General features: G+C 42.3%; 2 protein-coding genes across 4 annotated transcripts in view; one reads left to right on the forward strand and one right to left on the reverse strand.

The window, feature by feature from the left end:
- LOC141774722 (A disintegrin and metalloproteinase with thrombospondin motifs 2-like) overlaps nt 1–20,595 on the reverse strand; it is a 144,041-nt gene extending 123,446 nt beyond the window's left edge. For 2 of the 3 annotated variants that reach the window (XM_074647501.1, XM_074647499.1), the window contains exons 1-2: nt 20,201–20,595; nt 18,155–18,564 (exon numbers count right to left, since the gene is read on the reverse strand). In XM_074647501.1, coding sequence (XP_074503602.1) covers nt 18,155–18,564; nt 20,201–20,288 — 498 coding nt within the window. In that variant the 5' untranslated portion in view covers nt 20,289–20,595. The remainder of the gene's footprint in view (nt 1–18,154; nt 18,565–20,200) is intronic. The other variant, XM_074647500.1, reaches the window with a different exon arrangement.
- tmem126a (transmembrane protein 126A) overlaps nt 1–24,452 on the forward strand; it is a 592,581-nt gene that overhangs the window by 314,405 nt on the left and 253,724 nt on the right. The window lies entirely within an intron of this gene.

A 24,452-nucleotide genomic window follows, 5' to 3' on the forward strand; every position in this document is an offset into this window, starting at 1 on the left:
GCAGCTAGTGAGGACTTGTGCTGAAGGACACTAACAGTAGAGGAGAGGTGATCGGTCCCTCAAGTTAATTATCTTGTTTCCTCGAGTTAGTATCTAATTTCCTCGAGTTAGTATCTTGTTTCCTTGAGTTAATATCTCGTTCCCTCGAGTTAGTAACTCGTTCCCTCGAGTTAGTAACTTGTTCCCTCGAGTTAGTATCTTGTTCCCTCGAGTTAGTAACTCGTTTCCTCGAGTTAGTATCTCATTTCCTCGAGTTAGTATCTTGTTTCCTTGAGTTAATATCTCGTTCCCTCGAGTTAGTAACTCGTTCCCTCGAGTTAGTAACTTGTTCCCTCGAGTTAGTATCTTGTTCCCTCGAGTTAGGTATCTCGTTCCCTCGAGTTAGGTATCTCGTTCCCTCGAGTTAGTATCTCGTTCCCTCGATTTAGGTATCTCGTTCCCTCAAGTTAGTATCTTGTTCCCTCAAGTTAGGTATCTCGTTCCCTCTAAGCATCTCGTTCCCTTGAGTTAGGTATCTCGCTCCCTCGAGTTAAGTATCTCGTTCCCTCACGTTAGGTATCTCGTTCCCTCGAGCTAGGTATCTCGTTCCCTCGAGCTAGGTATCTCGTTCCCTCGAGTTAGTAACTCGTTCCCTCAAGTTAGGTACAGTAACTTGTTCCCTCGAGTTAGGTAACTCGTTCCCTCGAGTTAGACGGTCCCTGACCACTCGTCTCACGGCCAGCTGCGCATAGAGACCAGTGTTATGTGTCCAGCTCGGAGGATGGCTTGTTGTGATTGTCTACCTTACTACGGTTAGAAAGAGCCGTTGTTTGTGTTTTAACAACTTTTCAGTTATGAGTTATTGATCCAGGAAGTTTGAATCTGTCAATATCTTACTTTACCGAAGTACATCATCTAGGGGGGCTCTGTACATCAGCAATGCGTGGACTGTCAGGAATGATTGGAAGAAGTGAACTATGAAGTAACTTAAGTTAGAGAGTTAATAAAAATGTTCTCCTAGTGATCTAGGTGGACTCCGTAGAAACACTGAGCATGATCGGACATTTCCTAAATAAGAAATTCAGAAACTTTGATATACTGTGTGTTGATAAGTTGGATTGCTTGACAACGTATTAATAAGCTGATCCCAGCACTGTTTATCGCAACCACAGTGTTTTAGGACAGTGTTTCTCACCCTAGGGGACAGGGGGTCACCGGATGGTTGTGAGAAAAACATCAAATGTTAGACTGGGGAATGTGTTTTATATTACATGGCCTGCATGTACCAGTGATATCATTTGTCTTGGAACAGATTTTATTGAGTGTGATTGAGTGAGAGTGAAAGTGTGCATGCACATGATGTTCTGACGGGGGATTTCCAGCGGGTCAGAGAAAAAACATCCACAGTGCCTGGAGCACAGCACCGGACAACGCCTCGGTGTTCAAACTACAACATAACTGTCATCACAAACAAAGCTTCATATTATTTATCATGTGTTTATTAATCACAACGATCACTCAAACCAGGAGACAGCCCTCCTCACACATGCTGTTGCTTTTTCTTTTTTTTTAAAGGCAAAAGACATGATTCATAAATGAGGGATTTTAACTGATGAATGTAACTGATTTAATCTGATAGATGAAGCTGAAGATATAAACATTTCACACTGTGGGATTTACCAGGATTGAAGATTTATGTTTATTTTTGTATAATCTATTTCTTTAAATAGATGTTCTGTTTGTAGCTCACGCAATTCTTGGTCATTGTTAGTCAATGTTCTCAAATCTCTTACGAGGGAACTACGGTAATCTTAAACTCAACAGTGGCTTAATTTAAATAGTGATAAATATGGCACAGCCCTACTTGATAACTATACCCCGCCGCCCCCTGCTGTTTCAAGTGTTGATGAGGTGCTTGGAAGATCCATCCAGCACACCTATGAAGCCCAACTAACACAGGAACTCAATCTCACACAGAGCTGTACATGGACAAGGTCATCTCAAAGTCTCCATTACATCTTGGCAAACAGATTACATAATTGTAAGGCAGTATCCAAAAGCTTCCCTTGTACACTCTGGCAGACGATCAGTCACAGTGATCAAAGCGCTAGATGTGTTTCTTTGTTTCTGCTGCTTCACTCCAGCCCCCACAGAGTCAGTTATTAGAATACAATATATTATTATATAATATATTACATATGCTGCTACACTAACAATTCCCGAGGTCCTCATGCACCGACAACCCCCCCTCCCCCCCTCCCAAACATAATACACTGGGAAGAGAAGAAGTGATTATTTCTCTGTTGCAAGAAAACAAAAACAGGCAGCCTTAGTAGGATGAGGAGGGTGTGAGTTTCTGTTATGAGGTGCGATTCTTGCCGCTTAGCTGCCTGCTGCATCAAGCGCCAAGCAAAATGATTATCAACCATAGACACTGTATGCAGACAGACAGACAGACAGACAGACAGACAGACAGGCTCCATTAAGGAACATGCAAACCGAAAAAAAAACAAAAAACAAGGCAGCAAACCAATTCAACCCAGAGGAAGAACAAATACAACTAATTAGATCAGGCTGGGACAAAATGCACACATATTTGTAGGGCGTTCAAGTGTGCACTCATGCAGGGAAAGCAACCGGCAAACATCAAATATCCAGTAAGAGAAGTGTGCTAGCTCCTGGTAGCGGGCGAGTGACCTTAGCGGAGAGGAAGAGACAATAAAAAGTGAATTTCTTCATGCTAATCTAGCAGATTCTCTCCTCCCTCTCCATCCCTTCTGACTGAGCACTGAGCAGGTGGCGGCGGTTATGATGCTGCTGTTGTTCTTCTTCAGGTTTGGGCACATTAAGATTCCACCGCGCTCTTCCTCCCTCCCTTTGTGTTACTGTTGTTTTCCTCCACCTCCCCTCCCCTCGCTCCCTCCTCATCCTCTCTCTCTCTCATGTTGTGTTTTGTTTGTGCGGATTATGTGGGGAAAACTTTAAGAGTACAAAGCCACCTGTGTGGCGGCTGGGAGTTAAAACGGCGTGGCCACGGGAGACGCGGGCCGGGTCAGCCAGGGGTAGGCAGGCAGAGGGGGTTGTTAAGAGACGCTGGAACACGATGACGGATGTCTCGTCCTGTTCCCCGAGACCGTCCACAGAGGCTGCCGGGGCCTGTTAGCTGGAGAACTGCTGATGTGGCTAGCATCGATCAGTTTCCTGCACGGCCCCGCGGCCTGTGGGAACAGCTGACTGATTGACTGACTGACTGACAGGCGAGCTGCTGGTGACAAGGGCTCTATTTTATATCACTTATTTTATTACCAACCAATACTGTTGTTGGAATCCATTTTGTGCACTACTACCGTCTTGGTCCAATCATTTTGTGACTCCTGATTCTTTGAAATGTGCACATTTTTCGTTCAGAAAATGAAATGCTTTTTCTCAATTTGTTCTTGCCTTCCACTGTGCACTAGTCAATCATGGGAAGAGAGCCCCAACATGTTTGGATCATTGTGTTTAAAGGTCTAATATGTAACCGTCTGTTGCATTCAAAGTCGGCTCCTCCTCGTCGGCTCAACAAGCGAGGGAGGGAGAGAGACAACGGCGATGTTCGAGCGAGCCGTTCAGAGAAATAAAATGTTATTTCTCAGATAGTTTCCCGGCGGTGACGTTTCTAAAACACAAATAAACACACAACTAACTGCACAACTCCGCATAACCCTGCGGGGAAGGTGCCGAGATTTTGAATGGGTGCAGCCGAAGTCTGTGTGTGTGTGTGTGTGTGTGTGTGTGTGTGTGTGTGTGTGTGTCTCAGAGCTTCTCTCGGTCAAACTACTGACAATCATAGCCGGGGAATCACCGGACCACATGCACATGACGCCACCTTTTATAATCCGTGAAATACGGCTGTTTTGTGCCTGACCGTTGTGTCTCGGTATCAGAAACAAACGGGCATGAAAATATTTGTATTTATACCCTTAACATGTTGCTATCCACGTAAACATACACTCAACATACAAAGGCATGTAGTCGGCCTTTCCTGTATTCACGCCTCACCACGCTGCACCACTCAGACGACATCATTTCCTGGTTAAGGAATCTGCACTCACCTTTACATCGAGAAGAAGGTAGAGTCATTTTCATCCAATGCATCCTCATAGCATGATATCTTAGTTGCCATTTTTCGTGCGCTTTAGTTAGGTTTAGGAAAAGATCGGAAGTGGTGTAACTTAAAGATAGGGTCGACGATGTTGGAAAGCTAGCATGGCCTCAGGAGCTCCGTCTAAACCCCATCACATCACATGCCTACCCCAAAGTCTGGAGTACCACCATGACATCAACAGGAACCATAATTCATTATGACATCACACGTTCACTACATCTACTCCGTCATTCCAGCGAGCCGGGAGCTGATTTTAGTATCAAAACAACGTGCTGTCATCGTGACATCACCGAGGTGTTTCCCTATAATCATCGGGGTTCCACCGCTCCGGTTTTCTCGGATGAATCCTGTTATTTTCAACCACTCAAACAAAACCCATGTGCTCTCTGAGCCGGCACTCTGTGAATGACAGAGAGCGAGACGAAAGAGAGTCAAGGGGGCTGGTTAAGTGCACTGAGTGAGCGGCAGTAATCACAGCTCTGGTAAAAGCACTCCTTTGCTCTGTATAGTGTTCCTCAGAATGGGCCTGCTCTCTGTCTGACTGACTCTCTCTCTCCCTTCCTCCCTCCCTCTCGCTCTTCCTCTATTTCTCCCTCTGTCTGATAATAGCTCTAGATTGAGTAATTGTGTGTTTGAGTGGAGCTACACTACAGGGTGGAACCTGCAATCAGATACCGAGAACATGTTTCTCTCTCTCTCTCTCTCTCTCTCTCTCTCTCGCTGTCTGTCTCTCCATTCATACCATGCCTCAGCAGTCTGGCCTCTTTGCACCCGGCCCTCCCTCCAGCCATGCGGTTCCTGCAGCCGCTCCTCAACCATCACCCTTTTTCTACACACAGCCGGTGAGGGCTGGGGTCAATAACAGCTGTGCACCGCGCTGTAATTGATGTCATCATTTCAATTTGAGCTGATTACAGTTGAGAGCTGCTTATCGTGTGACCCGGGGTGGAATAACACACTGTAGGGCCCAGTGAGCTGCCACGCCTGACCAAGCTCAACTGCGGGGCTGGGCTGTATGGATGGATGGATGGGTGGATGGGTGGATGGGTGGATGGATGGGTGGGTTGGCTCAGCCCAGGGCGGCCTCTTCTATTGACTCCTAATGCAGAGGTAATGACTGAGCGTATTCCGGGGGCATGGCCGGCTCAAGTGTCCGTGCCGCTGGCATTTAGTGTAATTCTGGGGCTATTATTGTGATTGGCTCTGCCCCCTCTGTCAACACACACATGATTAAAGCCCTCTGCTGGCACAGAACTGGGTCTACTGTATGTGTACATCAGGGGGTATTGTAGTAAAACTAAAATAAGCAGTGAAAGATATTGTTAGTAAACTGAAATCAAATAAAAACAATATCCTTTAAAGAGGACCGATTATGCTCATTTTCAGGTGCATACTTGTTTTTTGGCTTTGTCACTTAAAGGTCCCATATTGTAAAAAGTGAGATTTTCATGTCTTTATATTATAAAGCAGGTTTAAGTGCTATATAAATACTGTTAAACTATCAAAATGCTCAATATACAGAGAAATACACACAGCCCGTATTCAAAAATTGTGCGTTCGAAACAAGCCGTTAGGATTTCTGTCTATTTGTGATGTCACAAATATACAATATTTAGACCATTACACGGTTTTAAACATAAACATTTTAAATGTGTCCCAGTTATTTCCTGTTGCAGTGTATGTGAATGACATCAGCTGACAGGAAGTAAACATGGACCCAAACTGTTGCCTAGCAACACAATTCCGTTGAAATGCACTAAAATGGAGCGTTTCAGACAGAGGGGGAATACAGGTACTATATTCAGGCAGACAGTATGAGGAAAATAAAGTTTTTTTTTAACATTACAGCATGTAAACATGTTCTAGTAGAAACACAGAATACAAGTATGAACCTGAAAATGAGCATGATATGGGACCTTTAAAAAACTACATAACACACTAAAGGAAAGGGAAAAAGCACTGAAGCATAAAAGGTCCCCTTTAAAAAAAAAAACTAAAACTAAACGAACTAAATTTCTTGAATTAAAAAAACTAATAAAAATTAAATGAAAATGAACATAAATTCCTTTCAGTTTTCGTTTTTTTGCAATAATATATCACTGCCGAAAAAAGGAGACAGCATGGATTTCAGTCAACTCTCATGACGTTGAACCACAGTAACTGAACGCCGCAATTGCTTCACTAAAGTAGCGAAAACATCAAACATTATGGCCAATCCTACACAGTTCTCCAACCATGTATCTTGTATGTGTATGTAGCTACAGTATATACTTGAGACATTATATACAAAGGTAATCCAAACTTGCCTTGAGGCTCCAGGTGTGATGTATGCAGGATTGCAGGCCAAACAAAGATTACGAAGATCCACGTGTTTAAACGATAAACAATATTTAATATGAAAGCAAGTATATATCTTTTTTACAACAGCCCCAATAGCTTGCTCATATATAGAAGCAAACAAAAAAAAGGTTCTGTAAATAAACTGATATACTGACAATTCGGTGCGGTCAAAACTGTCTGTTAGCGCTCTCCCTGGGGCCCATAAGAGCTCTGGCTCCCTGACCTCATATAGTAATAGTAGAAAAAAGGGAAGTAACCCCAGGCAAAGCTCCATATCAGATTTCTATAGTTAAATAAACTCTTTTCCTAATTACTAAAGCACAAATAATTTAATAAACTTCTTTTTCTGAATTTCTGAAATGGCCTTAACAAAAACAAATTAAAACTAAATATATAAAAACGAAACCTTTTCTGAAAAACCGAAACGCAATCTGACAACTAACTAAAACTAAACTACAATGAAACTGAAAATTCAGAACTATAATAACCTTTGTGTACATGCAGACTGTGTTCGGTGGCTTTGTAACGTTAAGTAACTTTCTAATTGTAGTCATATTACAATCACAACATCGATACATTAAATCAGAATTGTTACCTTGACGAGATAATTTTTTATAGTATTCGCAAAAGACTGTGTCGTCTCCGAGCACCCGCCCACAGAAAAAGAAATAAATAAAACACCTGTCAATGCTTTGGCATTTCTCCTCGCTGTTGATGTTGAGTCTTTTCAATGAAAGCACCAAAATAACACCGTCGCCCTTCCAGCTTTCCTGCTGTGCACTAATAACACACACCGGAGCACACAGCCATACATAAATATGGCAGATCGGAGTATACAAAGGACAACACCTGCACAGGATCAGGGCTAATTATCTGCCAACACAGGATGATGATGATGCCCCATCCTATGCAAATAGCAGAAGATATCCTCTAGTTAGAAAGCTTCTAAACTTTTTCCTGCATCGACAGCGGGCAATACCCTCAACCCTCAACGCCACTCGTCTGATCAACGCTTGGGAGCAGAGCTGCTGCTAAAAACAGACAAAGACTGCTCACTAAAGGAACACTGTCTCTTGCTGTCTCTTTCTTTTTTTTTGCCAGAGCTCTGAATCTGTGGGTGTTGGGGAGCAAAAAATCTGTCTGCCACATTCTTCTTCTCTCTCTCTCTCTGTCATTTTCCTGACTCTTTTAATACCATCATTAGGAGAGCTCTGCTGCTCGCTGCTGCTACCGCTGCTGGCCAAGAAACACGAGAGGAGCGAGAGGAGCGAGGGGTGGAGACAATAAGAGAAATGTGTGCACAGGTTTTTTTGTGTCATGCAGCGAGGTAAAGATGGTTGAGGGGGTAACTTAGCTTTTTGGCTGCTGTCTGTCCCCGCTGTGTGTCTGAGCAGCTGAGGTGTGGCTCGTGTTGGAGCACATGACTTCAGCAGAGTGCACATGTACAGTGGAGGAAATAAGTATATGATCCCCTGCCGATTTTGTAAGTTTGCCCACTTACAAAGAAAAGAACGGTCTATAATTTTAATGGTAGGTTTATTTTAACAGTGAGAGACAGAATATAAAAAAAAAATCCAGAAAATCACATCAAATAAAAGTTATAAATTGATTTGTATTTGATTGTGGGAAATAAGTATTTGATCCCCTAGCAAAACATGACTCAGTACTTGGTGGAGAAACGTTGTTGGCAAGCACAGAGGTCAGACGTTTCTTGTAGATGGTCACCAGGTTTGCGCACATCTCAGGGGGGATTTTGGTCGACTCCTCTTTGCAGATCATCTCGAAATCCTTAAGGTTTCGAGGCTGTCGCTTGGCAAATCGAAGCTTCAGCTCCCTCCACAGATTTTCTATGGAATTAAGGTCCGGAGACTGGCCACGCCACTCCATGACCTTAATGTGCTTCTTCTTGAGCCACTCCTTTGTTGCCTTGGCCGTATGTTTTGGGTCATTCTCGTGCTGGAAGACCCATCCACGACCCATTTTCAGTGTCCTGGCTGAGGGAAGGAGGTTGTCGCCCAACATTTCACGGTACATGGCCCCATCCATCCTCCCTTCGATGCGGTGAAGTCGTCCTGTCCCCGTAGCATAGAAACACCCCCAAAGCATAATGTTTCCACCTCCATGCTTGACGGTGGGGATGGTGTTCTTGGGGTTATAGTCAGCATTTCTCTTCCTCCAAACACGGCGAGTTGAGTTGATGCCAAAGAGCTCGATTTTGGTCTCATCTGACCACATCACCTTCTCCCAAGCCTTCTCTGAATCATTCAGGTGTTCATTGGCAAACAGACGGGCCTGTACATGTTCCTTCTTGAGCAGGGGGACATTGCGGGCGCTGCAGGATTTTAAACCATTACGGCGTAGTGTGTTACCAATGGTTTTCTTGGTGATTGTGGTCCCAGCTGTCTTGAGATCATTAAGAAGTTCCTCCCCTGTAGTTCTGGGCTGATCCCTCACATTTCTCATGATCATCGATACCCCACGAGACGAGATCTTGCGTGGAGCCCCAGACCGAGGGCGATTGATGGTCATTTTGGTCACAGTTGTCTCCTTCTCACAAAGCTGCTTGCTGATGGTCTTGTAGCCCATTCCAGTCTTGTGCAGGTCTACAATCATTTTTTTTATATTCTGTCTCTCACTGTTAAAATAAACCTACCATTAAAATTATAGACCGTTCTTTTCTTTGTAAGTGGGCAAACTTACAAAATCGGCGAGGGATCAAATACTTATTTCCTCCACTGTATGTGTGGTAGGGCGGTGTATTGGCAAGAATCTGGCAATACGATACGTATCATGATATAGAGGTTTACGATTCTATATATGGAGATATATTGCGATATTGTAAGTAAGGGAATATATTGGGATTTTCCAATCAAACACGCCATCATATGCATAAAATCTGAGTAAAAAAAGTTTACGTTTTTACGCGATCAGATCTGCATTTATCAAAGTCCCTGTAAAATCCAACATCATAGCACTACTTTGAGAAGGCACATACACTGAAGGTGCATCTCTGCAAATGATTGTATGTATTTTATATATATATATATATATATATATATATTTGATTGTAATGTACAATGTTGTATTATGTGATTTTATGTATGATGTGCTATTCTGTATTTTTTTTATTCATTTTCTTTTTCTTAAAAGCCTAACCAGGGACAAAGTCTACAAATTAGCGATGGTTAGAAGTCCTATATACGTTGCATCGGTTGCACTTTAGTTAGGTGGAACAATCCCTATGTATTGTCCCTGTCAAATAAACTAATAAATAAAATAAATAAATGAATTAAAGTATTGCCTGAGTTAATCTTTGCATGTAAACTATAAATTAAAAATGTATAGTGTTTTTAACTTAGTTGTTTATTTAATTTATTATTATTATTATTATTATTAATATTATTATTATTATTATTACTTCTTTCTCTTTGTATTATTATTATTATTGTTTATTTTATTCTATTATTTTTATTTTATTTCAATTTTGAATGCTGATGTTTTCTCTAGTGTACTTATTGTGTTTGTTTCTAAGCTCAATTACTTAACAATTGGTTTATAAACTATTTTAATTACGAACTGTAAATTGCATTTACGAAAACAACATTAAAATAAAGTATATATATATATATTGAAAAGAAATCAATAAAGTGTTTTTGAAAATCAAATCTTACTCCCCTAATGTGTGTAGGTGTACGATGTGCATCACAGCTGTGGCAACACATGTCCGTCATCCAGGTGTGCACCCACCTGGATTTTAGGAGTAAAACCCCCCAAAATGACAGACAAACGCACTTCCTCTGTTACAGAACTCTGAGACATGAAGATCACTTCTCACCCAGCTGGATCTCATGTCTGGCCCCGTGTGCACGCCACAGACCTGTGTGACCCTCTGTTCCCACGGTAACCTGAGGCAGCCCCATCATTTGTCAGAACCTCACTGATTATCTCAGGTGCTGTCGCCCACCTGGAAGACAGGAAGTGCAGCACTGCAACTAGACTGTGTGTGTTTATGTGTGTGTGTGTGTGTCAACTGAGTGCACTATGTAAAGTGTTTGTCTCTCAAGTATGGTAATTATTTTAATTATGAAGTCATTTGTTTCAGTTGCAGGGATTATTTAAACATTTTGTGTTGACATGAAATGTTGTGCTTCACAGCTGTACACGTATCTGTACACGATTTAAAAGTTAAGTACTTCCTGGTGGAAGATAGTAGGGATGGGATGATACACCTATCTATCCTGATTCGATACGTATTGTGATTTGATATTATGATTTAATGCGATTTTTGTTAACCTTTTTACACTAGACCATGGGAAAAAGTTGAATCATACACTTCTAGGGACTTTTAATTTGAAAAATGTCTAAATTAAATCAGTAAAATGTTTGATTTTTAGCATGTATGTAGTCAGAGATGTCCTGAAGTCAAATATATCAGTGATATTGTCAAGAATTATTTATTATTCTTTTTCCAGCAACTCAAAAATCAAAGAATAAAGACATTTCCCTCACAGATTAGTGGTATTTTCTTTTAAATTTACAAGGTACGTGTAATGTTTTATACTTCTGGTGAATATAATCCAGTCATTCTTATTTCAATGTATGTATATTTTGTATATACAGTTCCCTTTGTTAACACCTTATTTTGAAAACCAGATGCACGTGTTTACCTCGAACGTCACGTTACTCAGACTACAACAATAAAAGCGGTAACTTCCTTCTACGTCCACATAGACTCAAATGAAGCAAATATATTGGCAAAAAAAAAATCACAATAGGTGAATAAATGTTTTCCCCACCTCGAGAAGATAGGGATGCACTGATCTGACATTTTCAGTCCCGATACCTGAGCTTTGAGTATCGGCCGATACAAAGTATTGACCCGATACCCGTGTTTAATTAATAAGCCGTGTGCCTCACTGTGTGGGAGTGACTGGGATCATTCTGTTATGTGTAAGACAACATCAAGCTTCACGTAAACATTGCTTTCCTAACTTTGTAAAACAAAATGTGACAAATAAATACATAGATATACATTTAATGAATTGATATTTATCATTAAAATAATAAATCGTGCACCAGCAGCTTGGTAAAACATCTTCAAAAATAACAGGAATTACAAATCAAGTGTAAACCTTTTTATTGCAGCAACAAATTAGTCAAAAGTTAAACAGGAATTCAAAATTTGGGTATATAGTGTATAAAGTATATAAGCATAGATCCGGTATCGGTGCATCCCTAGTGGAAGATGAGGATAGCTGAAGACTTTTAGTGACTTTAATGGATTTTACTCTATTAACCTTCTATCAACTCGTACTTTTCCATTTTACTTTTTTGCATTTTTTTTTGAAGATGGTCTATTCAAGATTCTTCTCTTTATTTCCCAGTTTCTCTCTTTTAACTTTTTGCTGGGTCACATTGGTGCATGCTGAGCATTTAGAGTTTAGAATTGGTCACATATAATACTAATCGCTCTCAACAGAATCTGTTTCTGTCTGCGCTTGTGGCTACTTGTTAAAGGAAAAGACCACTTCACCCTGTTACATCTTGGCTGGAACATGCTCTGACTTTGCTCTAGTACACAGCAGAAGTACAGACTTTCATCAAAACAACAACACAGAAAAAATCTTAAATAGACAGAAGTGGCTGATTTATGTGATGAAAATGAATGAAGTTCTGAAGTGAGAATGAATGCATCTCTGGCCGAGAGTTTGACGGCGTTGCTCTGTGACGGTGTAAGCACACAGTGTACAGTGTGACAGTCCCCACTTTAACTACTCCAGCATTATTTAGCGTTGGAGAAATGAAACAGCGATAATTTGTTGTAACTCCCATCATCACTATGTGTCCGTCTGTTCTAGAAAAGCAGGAGCTCTGCTGACACTCAGCATTCCACATACGATCCTAAAAAGACACACACACACACACACACACACACACCTGACCTCACACCCACGTGTGCACAAAAATCAGGCCAACGCAGCCTCCACATCTCTGAACAAACACTGGAGGTGAGGCTGAAGTGGGGCCAGAGGTTCAGACATACATGCACGTATGCACTCGCACGGAATTGAAGTTCAGGAATTGAGATCTTGGTATTTTACTGTGATTTCTCGCCAGGATTCAACTCACATTTCTGCAGGTTTCCGGCATTGTTAGCACGTCTGAGAAGACGGCCATATTGAAACAAAACCACCATCTCCAGATTTCAACGGTACTTTAATCGTCATAAATCCCCGAAGCACTACGAAAATAATACTGGTTCAACTTTTGAACCTGAAGGAGTTTCATCCCGTTACCTTTAGTGCTAAAATGTCTGCTTACAGTTGAACTGTAAAACAGAATAAAGGTCAACAAAGCATAGAAATCAAATCTGAAATATGACTACAGATTAAATATACATGCAGTTTAACAAATGGCTGCATCAAAACATGCAAGCACCCATCCCTTTGCATCAATACAGCAGAGGAAAGCCTTCATTTTACACCAAAACATCCAAGAACAATCCAAACCTCCACCACCGAATACAAACCTAACCTAAACCAAATGGTCCTATACCATTTAAAATATTGTTGTATGATGCTCATCTAACAAATACTAAAGAATGACTGATTGACCATTTACAGTTCAGTGTTTTAAAGTCAAACAGTAAAACTAGGGATGCAGCGATTTATCGACGTTGGCCTATTTTTGCCTCGTTGACTGCGATCGGCCTATCGGAAAATAAGATAAGATTATTTTTGTGCCGTTTGTGCAGAAATAACTGCTGCAGGTCCTCCAGACCAACAGAGGTTTCCCGTGTCTTGTGAAGTGACGGGGCTCCGCAGAGAGAAACGTTATCGTCTCTGACCAAAACTCTGGCGTCTCCCCTGTTCCCTCCGGCCGCGGTCGGGAGGCTGAGGCAGGAAAAGCCAACACTAGGATCAGCATTGAATCATGGAGAGACCTTTGTCTGGTCAGCTAACATTACTGCCAAGCAGCTGAAATATAGAGTGATATTGTGCTTTTAGCTGACGTGTGTCTCCTCACTGTGTTGAGCGATGCTCGTTCATGTCTATGTAGAGTGAGCACAAGCGTGAGCAACAGGACGCTGACTTTCGTTGACTTAACGGCCACAGGTGTCGCTGTTAACAAGACATTTCTGATTCTTAAATAGAGTCCTTTTAAAGCTCACTAATTCGTGCAATTTAATTTGTGCTCATTCAAGATATGAATGAAGGGCTGAATGACTTTAAGAGTGAAGATAGTTCAGTTATGTTTTATAATGAAGATATCTGTTTCCCTGGCACTAAAGGGGGAATAAATAACAACAAAATAAACAACAACAAAACATCGGTATCGGACACATTTTTTATTTTAAACATCGGTGTTGGTCCATAATTTTGCAATCGGTGCATCCTTAATTAAAACCAATACGTAGGCCTTTTTTTACAACAGATAGTTTGAAGTGTCAGAGTAGGAAAAGCACAAGTGTTACTAATAATATAAACGATGGCTCTGTTCTACTAAAGTGACCCAGCATGTACAAAACCAGGACCCTGAAACCAAAGCAAATCTCTTCCTACTGTGATGTGTCATTCTTAGAAGTGACCATTTATTTCAAAGCCAAGAGGAAACATGATTCACACTCACACATATCAAAGTGTTCAAAGACCCTGTGCACACACATGAAGTGGAAACCTCCTAATCTTATGAGTTTTTAAATTGTTTGATTCATGCAGTCCCCCATTCTGCACTCTGCACACACACCCAGTCTCAGCAGCAGTTTAATTTCATTTTGCACAGCACCGATGTAGGACTAAAAACACACAAACACACTCCCAGGTTCTCATACTGTACAGTGTGCCGCCTCCTCTCAACCATCCAGAGAACTAACCAGCTGATCACAGCGTCTGTTCACAGAAATCCAATTCCCTCCAAAGGTCATTTGTCCATTCAAAGATTTTCCTTTTTTTCCCTGCGCTCTCTTATTCATTCTGGTCATTTGCTACTTCTTGAAATCTACACCCTTTGCCCTCTTCATTTCCCCTCCTCTGCCTCTTTATTGTTATTTTCTTGTATTTTGGTATGAACCCTATCTGCCCCCGTCTTGGCTCTCTCCCTCCTTCCCACCATCACACACAGCCTGGATCACAGCCAGCGAGAGCTTCTTGGCTGTGAATGGCAACGCAGGGCAGAGAAGGCTCTAACCAGGTGGCTGGGTCACTGAGGAAGTGGGCACAGCGGGGCAGCGGCCGGGCTACGTGGCTCTGCTGGGTTTTAGAAAGGCAGATGTGGGCAGAGCTTATAGGCAGAGCCCGGCAGAGCTTGGCTCTGTTTCTTGGCATGCCTGAGGAGGTTGTAAGAATTGATTAGTAATGACATGAGTTGTTCAGGGGCGGAAAGAAACAAATTAAATATAAGTGGACAGCACTAATGTGATTATTAAAAGGGGTTTTCCTTTTGTTTTGGACTATTTGTTGTGGCTTTTACAGCACTCAATTTTCATTCAGCAGTTTCATCAATTTCAAAAAGGCAAATTCTACAAGATGTTGAAAACAGCCTCAACAAGATTTTAAAGGACAGGTTCACATTGTTTCAGTCTAAAAACATCACTCATACAGTAAGTCCTTCCGTCTGAGCCGGCCCTGAAGAGATCTCTTTCTAATGCAACTCTAATGTGAGTGATGGGGAACACAATCCACAGTCCTTAGTGCAAAAATGGAAATTTAACTGAAGCCAGTGTGAGACTTCAGCAGTCTGAGTGAGACAAATGAAGTGACTGTTTTCATATATTATATTTCTTATTTGTTTCATTCTGTCAGTGTTTTCTTGCTGAGCTGCGGTGGAGAGACAGTAAAATAAAAAGACCATTTTGTACTAAAAAGACCATAACCACTAGAGCTGCAACAGTTAATCAATAAGTTGTTTGACTATTAAAATGAATCGCCAACTATTTTGTTAATCGATTAGGGTAATTTTTAAAAAAAAGTTAAAAATCATCTGATTTCAGCTTCTTAGATGTGAATATTGTCTGGTTTCTTTCCTCCTCTATGACAGTAAACTGAATATCTTTGAATTGTGAACAAAACAAGACATTTGAGTACGTCAACTTGGGCTTTGGGAAACACAATTTCCCCATTTTCTGACCAAACTACTAATCGATTAATTGAAAAAATGATCAACAGATTAATGGACAATGAAACTAATCGTTAGCTGCAGTCCTAACACCCACTTGAATCATCTAACTTTGATTGCTCAAGTCTCATACAGTATATTAGCTTTGACTGCATTTAAAAGGTGCCCTGTGCAGTGATGTTTACATTCAGTATTTACTCCAAAATGCATCTTGTGAATCTTCGAGGCCTGACTAACTGTGTTGAATGCATTTCCTCCATCATAAAACTTGCTAGCTTGCAGTCTTCTTCCCTTTGTTTGTGCAATAACGTAAAACTGGCAGCAGGAATGTGTATCGCATCGCCTGCATGCTCGTGTGCACACATGTCCGTCCTTGTGCATGTGCATGATGCAAAACCACGCTGGTAAAAACACTGCTCCATAGCACTACTAGTGGACAGAAACTCCAGAGGGTCCCTTTAAGAATGCATGTCTGCAGAGAGGGAGGACTGTGGATTTTGTGCCCCATCTCTTCAATTGGAGTCACGTTAGGAAGCACCGATGTGGACAGGAGGAATTATTATCGTGAACAAAACGTAAACATGGGCGTGTGAATTGTGTTATTTTATGTAAGAAAACATGTGAACTAGGGATGTTGATAATTAACCGTTAACCGACATTAAGCATTTTAACCGATTAACACTATCGGTTAAAACGGTTAAAAAAGAAATGTTAATAATTAATTACTAAGATGAGAAAAACTCGTCACTTTAATGAGAAAAGCTGGTCCACCTTAAGAGCCCACCTTAAGAGAGTCTGAGCCGGCATTGTAGGATACAGGAAGTGTTGTTTATTCTTGTGCTTGTGTGAGTTCTTACGTCTGACTTTTATACCTTGGTTCTAGTCACCTTCCACCAATCAAATCCCGTTGATCGAACCAAACACAAAACACGTCTGGTCTTCTCATTATCTCGTGCCCTTTTCCTCTTGTCTGGGTCAGGTTGTTGATGTTTCCCTTACTCACTTTTCTGGGAAATGTTTTCGTATCGAGCCTCATTTTCCTGGCATTGTTTTTAACTAATGTTTCTTATCACAATGCTCGGTTTATCTTTTCACGCTCATATCTTTTTGGACATGTTCTCATATCCTGCTTAATTTTCCCGGCATCCCTGGGAGATGTTTTTATGAAACCAGATATGCTGGGTTCACGTACGCTTATTCTTCAACAGAAGTCGGCTGCTAAGTTAACGCTCCAGGACGGTGAACTGAGACAGTGAACGCAGCGTCGTAGCTCTCCTGATGGTGAACTGGGGACCCAGTTGTCTGTTGTGCTCATACACTGCAGCCGGCGCACCGCTGCATGCGATGCACAAATCTTGTCGGTTAACGAGGGTCGGTTATCGGTTAAGAACATGTTTCATAATTAGCATCCCTAGTGTGAACCTATCCTTTAAAATCCTAGCAGTGCAGTCAACTGGTGATCTGTTATCTATAACCAACTCCACTTTGACAGCAACCTTCCTAGAAATGCCAATAGGCCTCGGGATGACGGGCCGGAGCGAGCAGCAGCAGCAGCAGCAGCAGCAGCAGTGAGTTGCTGCTGGCTGGTGTCAGGCTAAGTGGGCATGTCAGGCCTGTGCTGTCCTGGCTCCCTGCCTGCTCTCTCAGCTGCTTGCTCAGTCCCCTGTGTCCTCAACCCTAAACGGATCCAGTCGCTGCTACTCAGCTCCAGTGGCGGGCTGATCTGGCTGACTAATGAACACTTTTCCTAATGAGGGGGACTCCTCCCCCCCATCTCATCGCTCCCCGTACACATCCCCATTTTTACTCCTATTTACCAGCCTGCCCCGAGGCTCATCGTTCACTCTTCCACCTCTTCCTCGGGGCACTGGTCTCCATCTTTCTGCATCCTCTCATCTGAGCAGCACACTCTTCACACGGACTACATCTCACTTCTCTCCCTCGCTGACATCCATTCACCAACTGTTTGCCATCTCTGCTCCTTTTTCCTCTTATTCATCGTCAGCTCTATTAAAAGCATTTACAATTCAGGCTCCTTGAGCAACTGTTGTGCAACCAAAATATTTGATGGTGGTGGCAGCTTTGATTCAAATGCTGCTGAAGTGACAGCTATTTGTCCAGACCTTCAGCGCCTAGTGAAGGGGACGAGCTGGCTGAATGTTATTCTAAAAGCATGGTGCTGAGATATATAGTCATACATACGGAGGTTATCGTGCAACATCAGTGTATTCCTCTAATAATCCCTTCCCCCTTTTTACATGAGCAGACTAAAAGGGGGCAGAGGACAGAGGGATGAAACCATGACTCAGGTATTTCTCATGGTGTTACGACCAGTTTAGAGGACATCGGGGAGAAAAGCGCTTTGAATCACAAGTTTGACCCCGTGACAATCTCTGAGCTATGGGGTCAACCAGAAAGACTCACCAGGGACACAGACGGGGTCAAAGGGCAAAACTATCTTGCTTTTTCTATCTCCCCTATAGCCCTCGTGTCATTCTGTCTGGAGGCACCTTCACAGCGAGCTCAGTGAACAGCAGTCAGACAGATAAGAGGTAACACAGGTTGTCCACTCACCAGGCCGTCACAGTTGCTGATAGCCACGCTGGCTCCCGGCGTGTCCGCGATGTCCCCCACGTACAAGCATTCATCTTGAAGCGGCTCAGAGCGCCGGGTGCTGTCGCTGTCATCGTGCCACTCCATCTTGGCTCCGGGGGCCACCAGCCTGGAGTTGTGGCGCAGGCGCAGGTGGAACTCCCGGCCGAAGATGGTGACGTTGTAGTAAAGCCTTTCCCGAAAGGCCGCGGGCTCTCCTTTTGGTCCTTCCCACTCATCGTTGCCTACTCCTACCTCCCTCCTCCGGCGCCTACGGGACTGTCCTCCTGCCATGCGGCCGGCCGAGACGGCGTGTGACAGGAAGCGGCCCTCTGCGTCCACACTGATCGGCCTCACCAGTCCATACTCCCCCAGGACATGCTGCAGGGAGTCTGGGGACAGGACAGTTAAAGGGGAGGGAGAGGGGGTGAGAGGATGAGACAAGTGGCAGGTGAGAGAGAGAGAGAGAAAAGATTATTTAGTGAGTAAAATGTGGAAAAGGGTGGAAAGTAAGAGGTTGAAGATAAGAAAAAAGAGCAGAGAGGAGGAGGAGACGTCATGGGAGAAAGACGAGGGATAAACACGGAGTGGAGGGTGAACAGGAGGATGGAAAAAAAGAGGCGGGAGTAAAAATAAGGGATTAGAAAAAATGTAAAGCACGCCTGGGATTATTTATTCCTCATTCTGCGTCACAATAACAAAATAAAAGAAAACAAAAGCAGTAACCTTTCTCTCACACACACACACACACACACACACACACACACACACAAGCACAGCCCCACCCAGAGGCGACCCCGGTGCTCGGCAGTGTGCGTGTTTTTGGAAACGGCAGCCTCAGCAGTAGGTGCTGCTCTGCGCTGCTGACACCTCCTGTGCCCTTCCACCGTCAACAGGAAAGCCAGGACGAGATCAAGGTGCTAATTGCAGCTTTCTCACGCTGCTTTCTCGCCGTCAGGCTGCTCAAAGTGATTTTATAACCTCGACAGAGACTGAATAAAAAAAAAAAAGGAAAAGGAAAAAAAAAAACTCTTATAGAGCGCCTTTAATTAATTAATATGATGCACATTGGAACATATTTGACACTAATTTACCCCATCATCATTAACATTAATCATCATTATTGTGTCATAACGACATGCTGTATGCATGTGCATTATTATGCATTATTATGATTATGCATATATGCATTATTGCATGTATATATATATATATATATACATGCAAGAATTATGAATGCACTCTTTAAGACAGTTCATGCATCAGACAGCGTCTTGGACTAAGGAACATTTCATATGACAGTGACGACACAGGTGCATTTTAGAGGCCACCTGAGACACACACACACACACACACTGAGCCAAGGCCACTTTAAAGGTGTCACAGACATCACCTTATATGTGGTCCTCAGGTGCACTTGGTATTATTATTATTATCCATCATGTCATATCTAATTAATAAAGTTTGCAGACTGATAAAATCACTCTGTTAATATTCTCTGAGCCCTCCATGTCAAGAGGAATGATTTGATAATAGTGTGATCAATAAGCTGACATCCGACTCCAGCGTCCTGTGACGGATCGATAGATGCGACAGCAGCAGAATCAGATAATGTTAGAAGCTACTTCTTCTCTGCTAAACCCAGACAATACACCAGAACACCGGTGCATCTGATGCTGCCCTCTTTTTTAACACCCCAACATCATCATCATCCTCATCCTCATCCTCCCTCTGGATGGGAGAAATCACAACAGTGCTCGGGGACTTCTCTCCGGAAACACACAGCAGCAGCAGCAGGACGCACAGAAGTTACAAATGCATTGTTGTTTGCAAAAAGAAACAAAACTGCAAAAGCATGCAAAAAGAAAAGCATTAAAAGAAGAAGCAGCAGCAGAAAGAGGAGGAGGAGGAACCGGACAGTGTTTCCACAGAGCGCGCATGAAGAAGAGGAGTCGCTGCTGCTGCTGATGAAGAAGAGATAACGCAACATAACAACATAAACAGAGAGCACGCTTTAAGTGAACCTACCGACGCTACTGGCGATGTAAAGGCCGCTGGTGTGCAGCAGAAAGGCCGGGAGGATGATCAGGACAGTAAATCCAGGCGAGAGACCCATGGCAGCTCCGAACTGCGCAGGTGAGAGAGTGGGACTCCGGTCCACGCGGGCTCCTCCAGGTTGGTGAAGTTCACTCACCGACCGGCGAGACCAGCCACGAGCCACGCCACGACAGCAACAACAGCAACAGCACAGCAGCCCGACACCAGACTGCACAGTGCAGGAGGGAGACACCGAGGAGATCTCCTCCTCCTCCAACTCTCTCTCTCTCTACCCCTCTCTCTCTATCTCTCTCTCTCTAACTCTACCTCTCTCTCTCTCTCTCTCTCTCTCTCCTCCTCTCTTACTCTACCTCTCTCTCTCTCTCTCTCTCTCTCTCTTCCTCTCTCTCTTTATCTCTCTCTCTTTATCTCTCTCTCTTTAACTCTCTCTCTCTCTCTCTCTCTCTCTCTCTCTCCTCCTCCTCTCTCTCTCTCTCTAACTCTCCTCCTCCTCTTTCTCCCCTCCTCTCCTCCTCTATGTCTCTCTCTCTCTCTCTCTCTTTCTCTCTCCTCTGTCTCTCACATTGTGCATGCTCCCCAAATCTTTCCAATCTGACAACTCCCCAACATTACGCACACCTTTACGCACAAACACACCAACCTGGCACCGTGCGCCCACACAGTCCCAGTGCGTCTCCGCTGTGTGAGATGAGGAGAGGCTGCAGACAGACAGACAGGAGAGACAGGAGAGACAGACAGACAGTCAGACAGACTGACTGACAGCTCGCATCCACTAAGAAACCCGAACCAGCAGCTGTATCACACCTCCAGATGTGTGGCGCGCAACTTGGGTCGCTCTCTCTGCTCTGAAAAACTACTAACTTCAACTCTCCTGATGAGCTGCAAGCCGAGCATAAACTTTGAATATATCCCGTCAAGTGTCCTGGGCTGGTTGGTTGGTTGTCTGGTTGGTTGGGTGAGCAGCAGCGCCTCATGTGGCTCACTGGCTGAAGTGCACCCAGGTTCTTTGCAGGACCCAAGGGTCCAATTTACAGAAAAAACTCCTCTTACTAGCCCTAACCTGCTTGGCCTCATTTAACACTTCATTTACCCCCTCTTGACCACTAATCTGATATTGTTGCAAACATTGTTGAGAAGCATGAGGCCAACATCTGAAATTACATTTTCAGAAATATCTTTTCTTTTTTAAAAGAATATAATATGAATATATTAAGATAAGATAAGATATTCCTTTATTAGTCCCCAAGGTGGGGGAATCTGCAGTGTACAGCAGCAAAGAGGATATAGTGCAGAAACAAGAAGCAGCAGTACAAAACTAGATACAACACAGTGCAAAAAGCAAAAGTAGACAGCCATATAAAATATGATAGAAAGAATATAAAAATAGGAAAAATATACAATAAATAGGACAATAAACAGGCTATTAAAGCTGAAGTAGGCGAGATTGAAGTTATTTTTATAAAACGGTCGCTATATCGTGACAGTAAAACATGAAACAGGTAACCTGAAAAAAATCATGTGTCCTCTGGTGCAAGATTTCACAGACCGGATGAAAACAAGCAGTAAGAGCTGATCTGAGGTCTGCTGTCCAGCTGCCGTCTATGAGAGCCGGCTGTCAATCACTCTGAACTCCGACCAAACGGTCAAACTAGGCAGCGCTGATCAAATATGAATCAATATTCTGTGACGTTAATGTCTATTTCTATCCTCAGATGTTTTCAGAATCATCTTGTAGTGCACGGTTTAGCTGTAAAATGAGAAAGTTTGTGACGCTGCCGCCATTGAAAAATCTGGCACAGCCAATAGGAACGCTCTCTCAATGAAATGACCTGTGATTGGTCAAAGTCTCCCGTCACGGTCTAGATTTACAATATGCTGAAAGGTTATTATGACATTTTTGCCCCAATGATGCCAAGAATATATACTGACTTCTGCCACTTTAACACAATTGCACAGGTGGAAATATGATATTGAACAATGATTGGAATGAAAATGCACCTTAAAGTATTGCACAGTATGATTGAAGTTGCACCTGAGTAGTATTGATAGATGGTCGGTGTACAGTATGGTGCAGTTATTGTCAGTTTTTGGTGTGTATGTGGGACAATGAAAAATAAGGTAACACTTCATGTTAAAGGTCTGCAAAAATGTCATGGTAATTATAAATTAAATAATAAATTAAATAATGTTGATAATAAAGTAAATTTGAGATAAATATTGGGGTAATTTGGCAGTAATTCATAAGAAATTTCAACTAGGTTACTTGCTAATTATCACCTAATTACCATGAAATTTGCAGACCTGTAAAATGAAGTTACCAAAAAATTATTATTAAAAAAAACAACCCACAACTAATCTTTGAAGTAATAAACCAGGTATTAAGGTGAGTCCCAATCAGCAGTATGTCGACTTCAAAAAAGGCTCTGATTTTATTTATAGTCTTTGTTTGATTTTCACTTTCGTGCCCAGATTTTCAAGGCAACACAAAGAACCACACGGAGCTCCGAAGAAACTAAAGAGTGTCTCCTTGCAGGCTGCAAAAACTGCAAAAGACACACAGCTGAGCAGCGTAACATAATCACAATATGCTAAATAATGACAAACTGCATAATAATGTGAGACCACTGGGTGCTGACCCAATTAAAAGTTTAAAAGTTAAGAATATGAATTAGATATATTTGAAGGGTTTCATTTGAGGGTTCATAACTGACAGTTACTGAGCTCAGCCGTAGTTCTAGTCGCTACAACTTACTGACAACTGGTCATTTTATTCTGTTGAGCCATCTACTGCAGCGTACAAGTGACAGTTTCAGAAAGTCCTATTGTTTATATCCCTGTTGGATTTATGTTTTACGTGCAAGAATCAACGAGCACTGCAAAAAAAATCTGCAAAATGTAATTCACTCCGAATAGAGTGCAAGAAAGGCTGTAGAATTATAAAATTAGAAATCAACATCACTCCCACAATGCTGGGTATGTTGTAATTCCTATATGTCATACAAAAATCAGTGCTGCTGCAAATCCTAGTGGAATTAGTCCACAATAGGGGAATAGTGGATAATTATTTCTATTATTGATTATTTTATTTTATTAAAGGCACTATATGTAACTTTCAGAGGATCCTTGTTATTAATGACACCTGTGGCCGTTAAAGGTCCCATATTGTAAAAAGTGAGATTTTCATGTCTTTTATATTATAAAGCAGGTTTAAGTGCTTAATGATCATGATATGGGACCTTTAAGTGAACTGCAGTCAGCATCCTGACATCTCTCCACTTCGTCCATTAATTCCTGATAATGGACCCCTCGTCGGGCATTATCCCCTTACATCATGTTCTGTAATGTTACTATATTTTATCTGGACCATTGGCTCCATGATACTGACTAACTTGCAATTTACTTTATCAGCTAACGTTATGAAGCAACCAAGCAGATCCATGCTGCATAGCTACTGTAAGCTACAGCAAGCTGGCCAACTATAGTTGAAGCACTCAAGACAGTTTTTTTGTTACATTAGCTGCACACTGTTGGCGCTTTAGGGGAGCTGAAGAGAGGCGAGGCACTCGGCAGCGCGCATAAACGTCAAATTCTTCGGATTGTTCCTGGCAAAACCGACCTGAGTCTTTTAAATAGAAATCAGTCCACAGGCTGTTATAGGCAACCGAGACAGTCGAGGAAGGTCTCCGTTTTTTAAGTTACGTTACAATCCGTTTACACATTGGCAATATAAAGTGATTAAATCGTAAATTGTTAAATATAGTACCTTTAATAACTTCATCATGGGTAATAGTGAGTTCTAAGAGCTCCAGGTAACATTGTCAAATTGCTTATTTTGTCTTGAACCAGCAGATATTTGCTTTTTACTTCAGTGATTACTTGATTATCAAATAAATTAGTGACAATTTGATCGACTAATCAACTAATAGATCGATAGCTTCAGCAGAGGTCAATCTACAGTACAATAAGCCGACGTCTCCTTGCAGGTAGAGTCGGTATAATTAGAAAAGTATTATTTAATGTTAATGACGGAGCCTCTCCTGTAACACTGTCTGATGGGATGTTTCTGCACAGTTTAGTTAGTTCAGCTTGTTTGCAACCCAAAGGTAAGAGTGTAGTAAATGTCACCTAAATATTAATGTGAAGCTTCAGGCAAACTCAAAATGGTGCATTTGTAACGACTGTAAATAACTGTTAATTGTCTTGGTGGCCTTGCCATCAACTG

Source organism: Sebastes fasciatus, chromosome 10 (genome assembly GCF_043250625.1).
Source record: "Sebastes fasciatus isolate fSebFas1 chromosome 10, fSebFas1.pri, whole genome shotgun sequence".
Lineage (NCBI taxonomy): Eukaryota > Metazoa > Chordata > Actinopteri > Perciformes > Sebastidae > Sebastes > Sebastes fasciatus.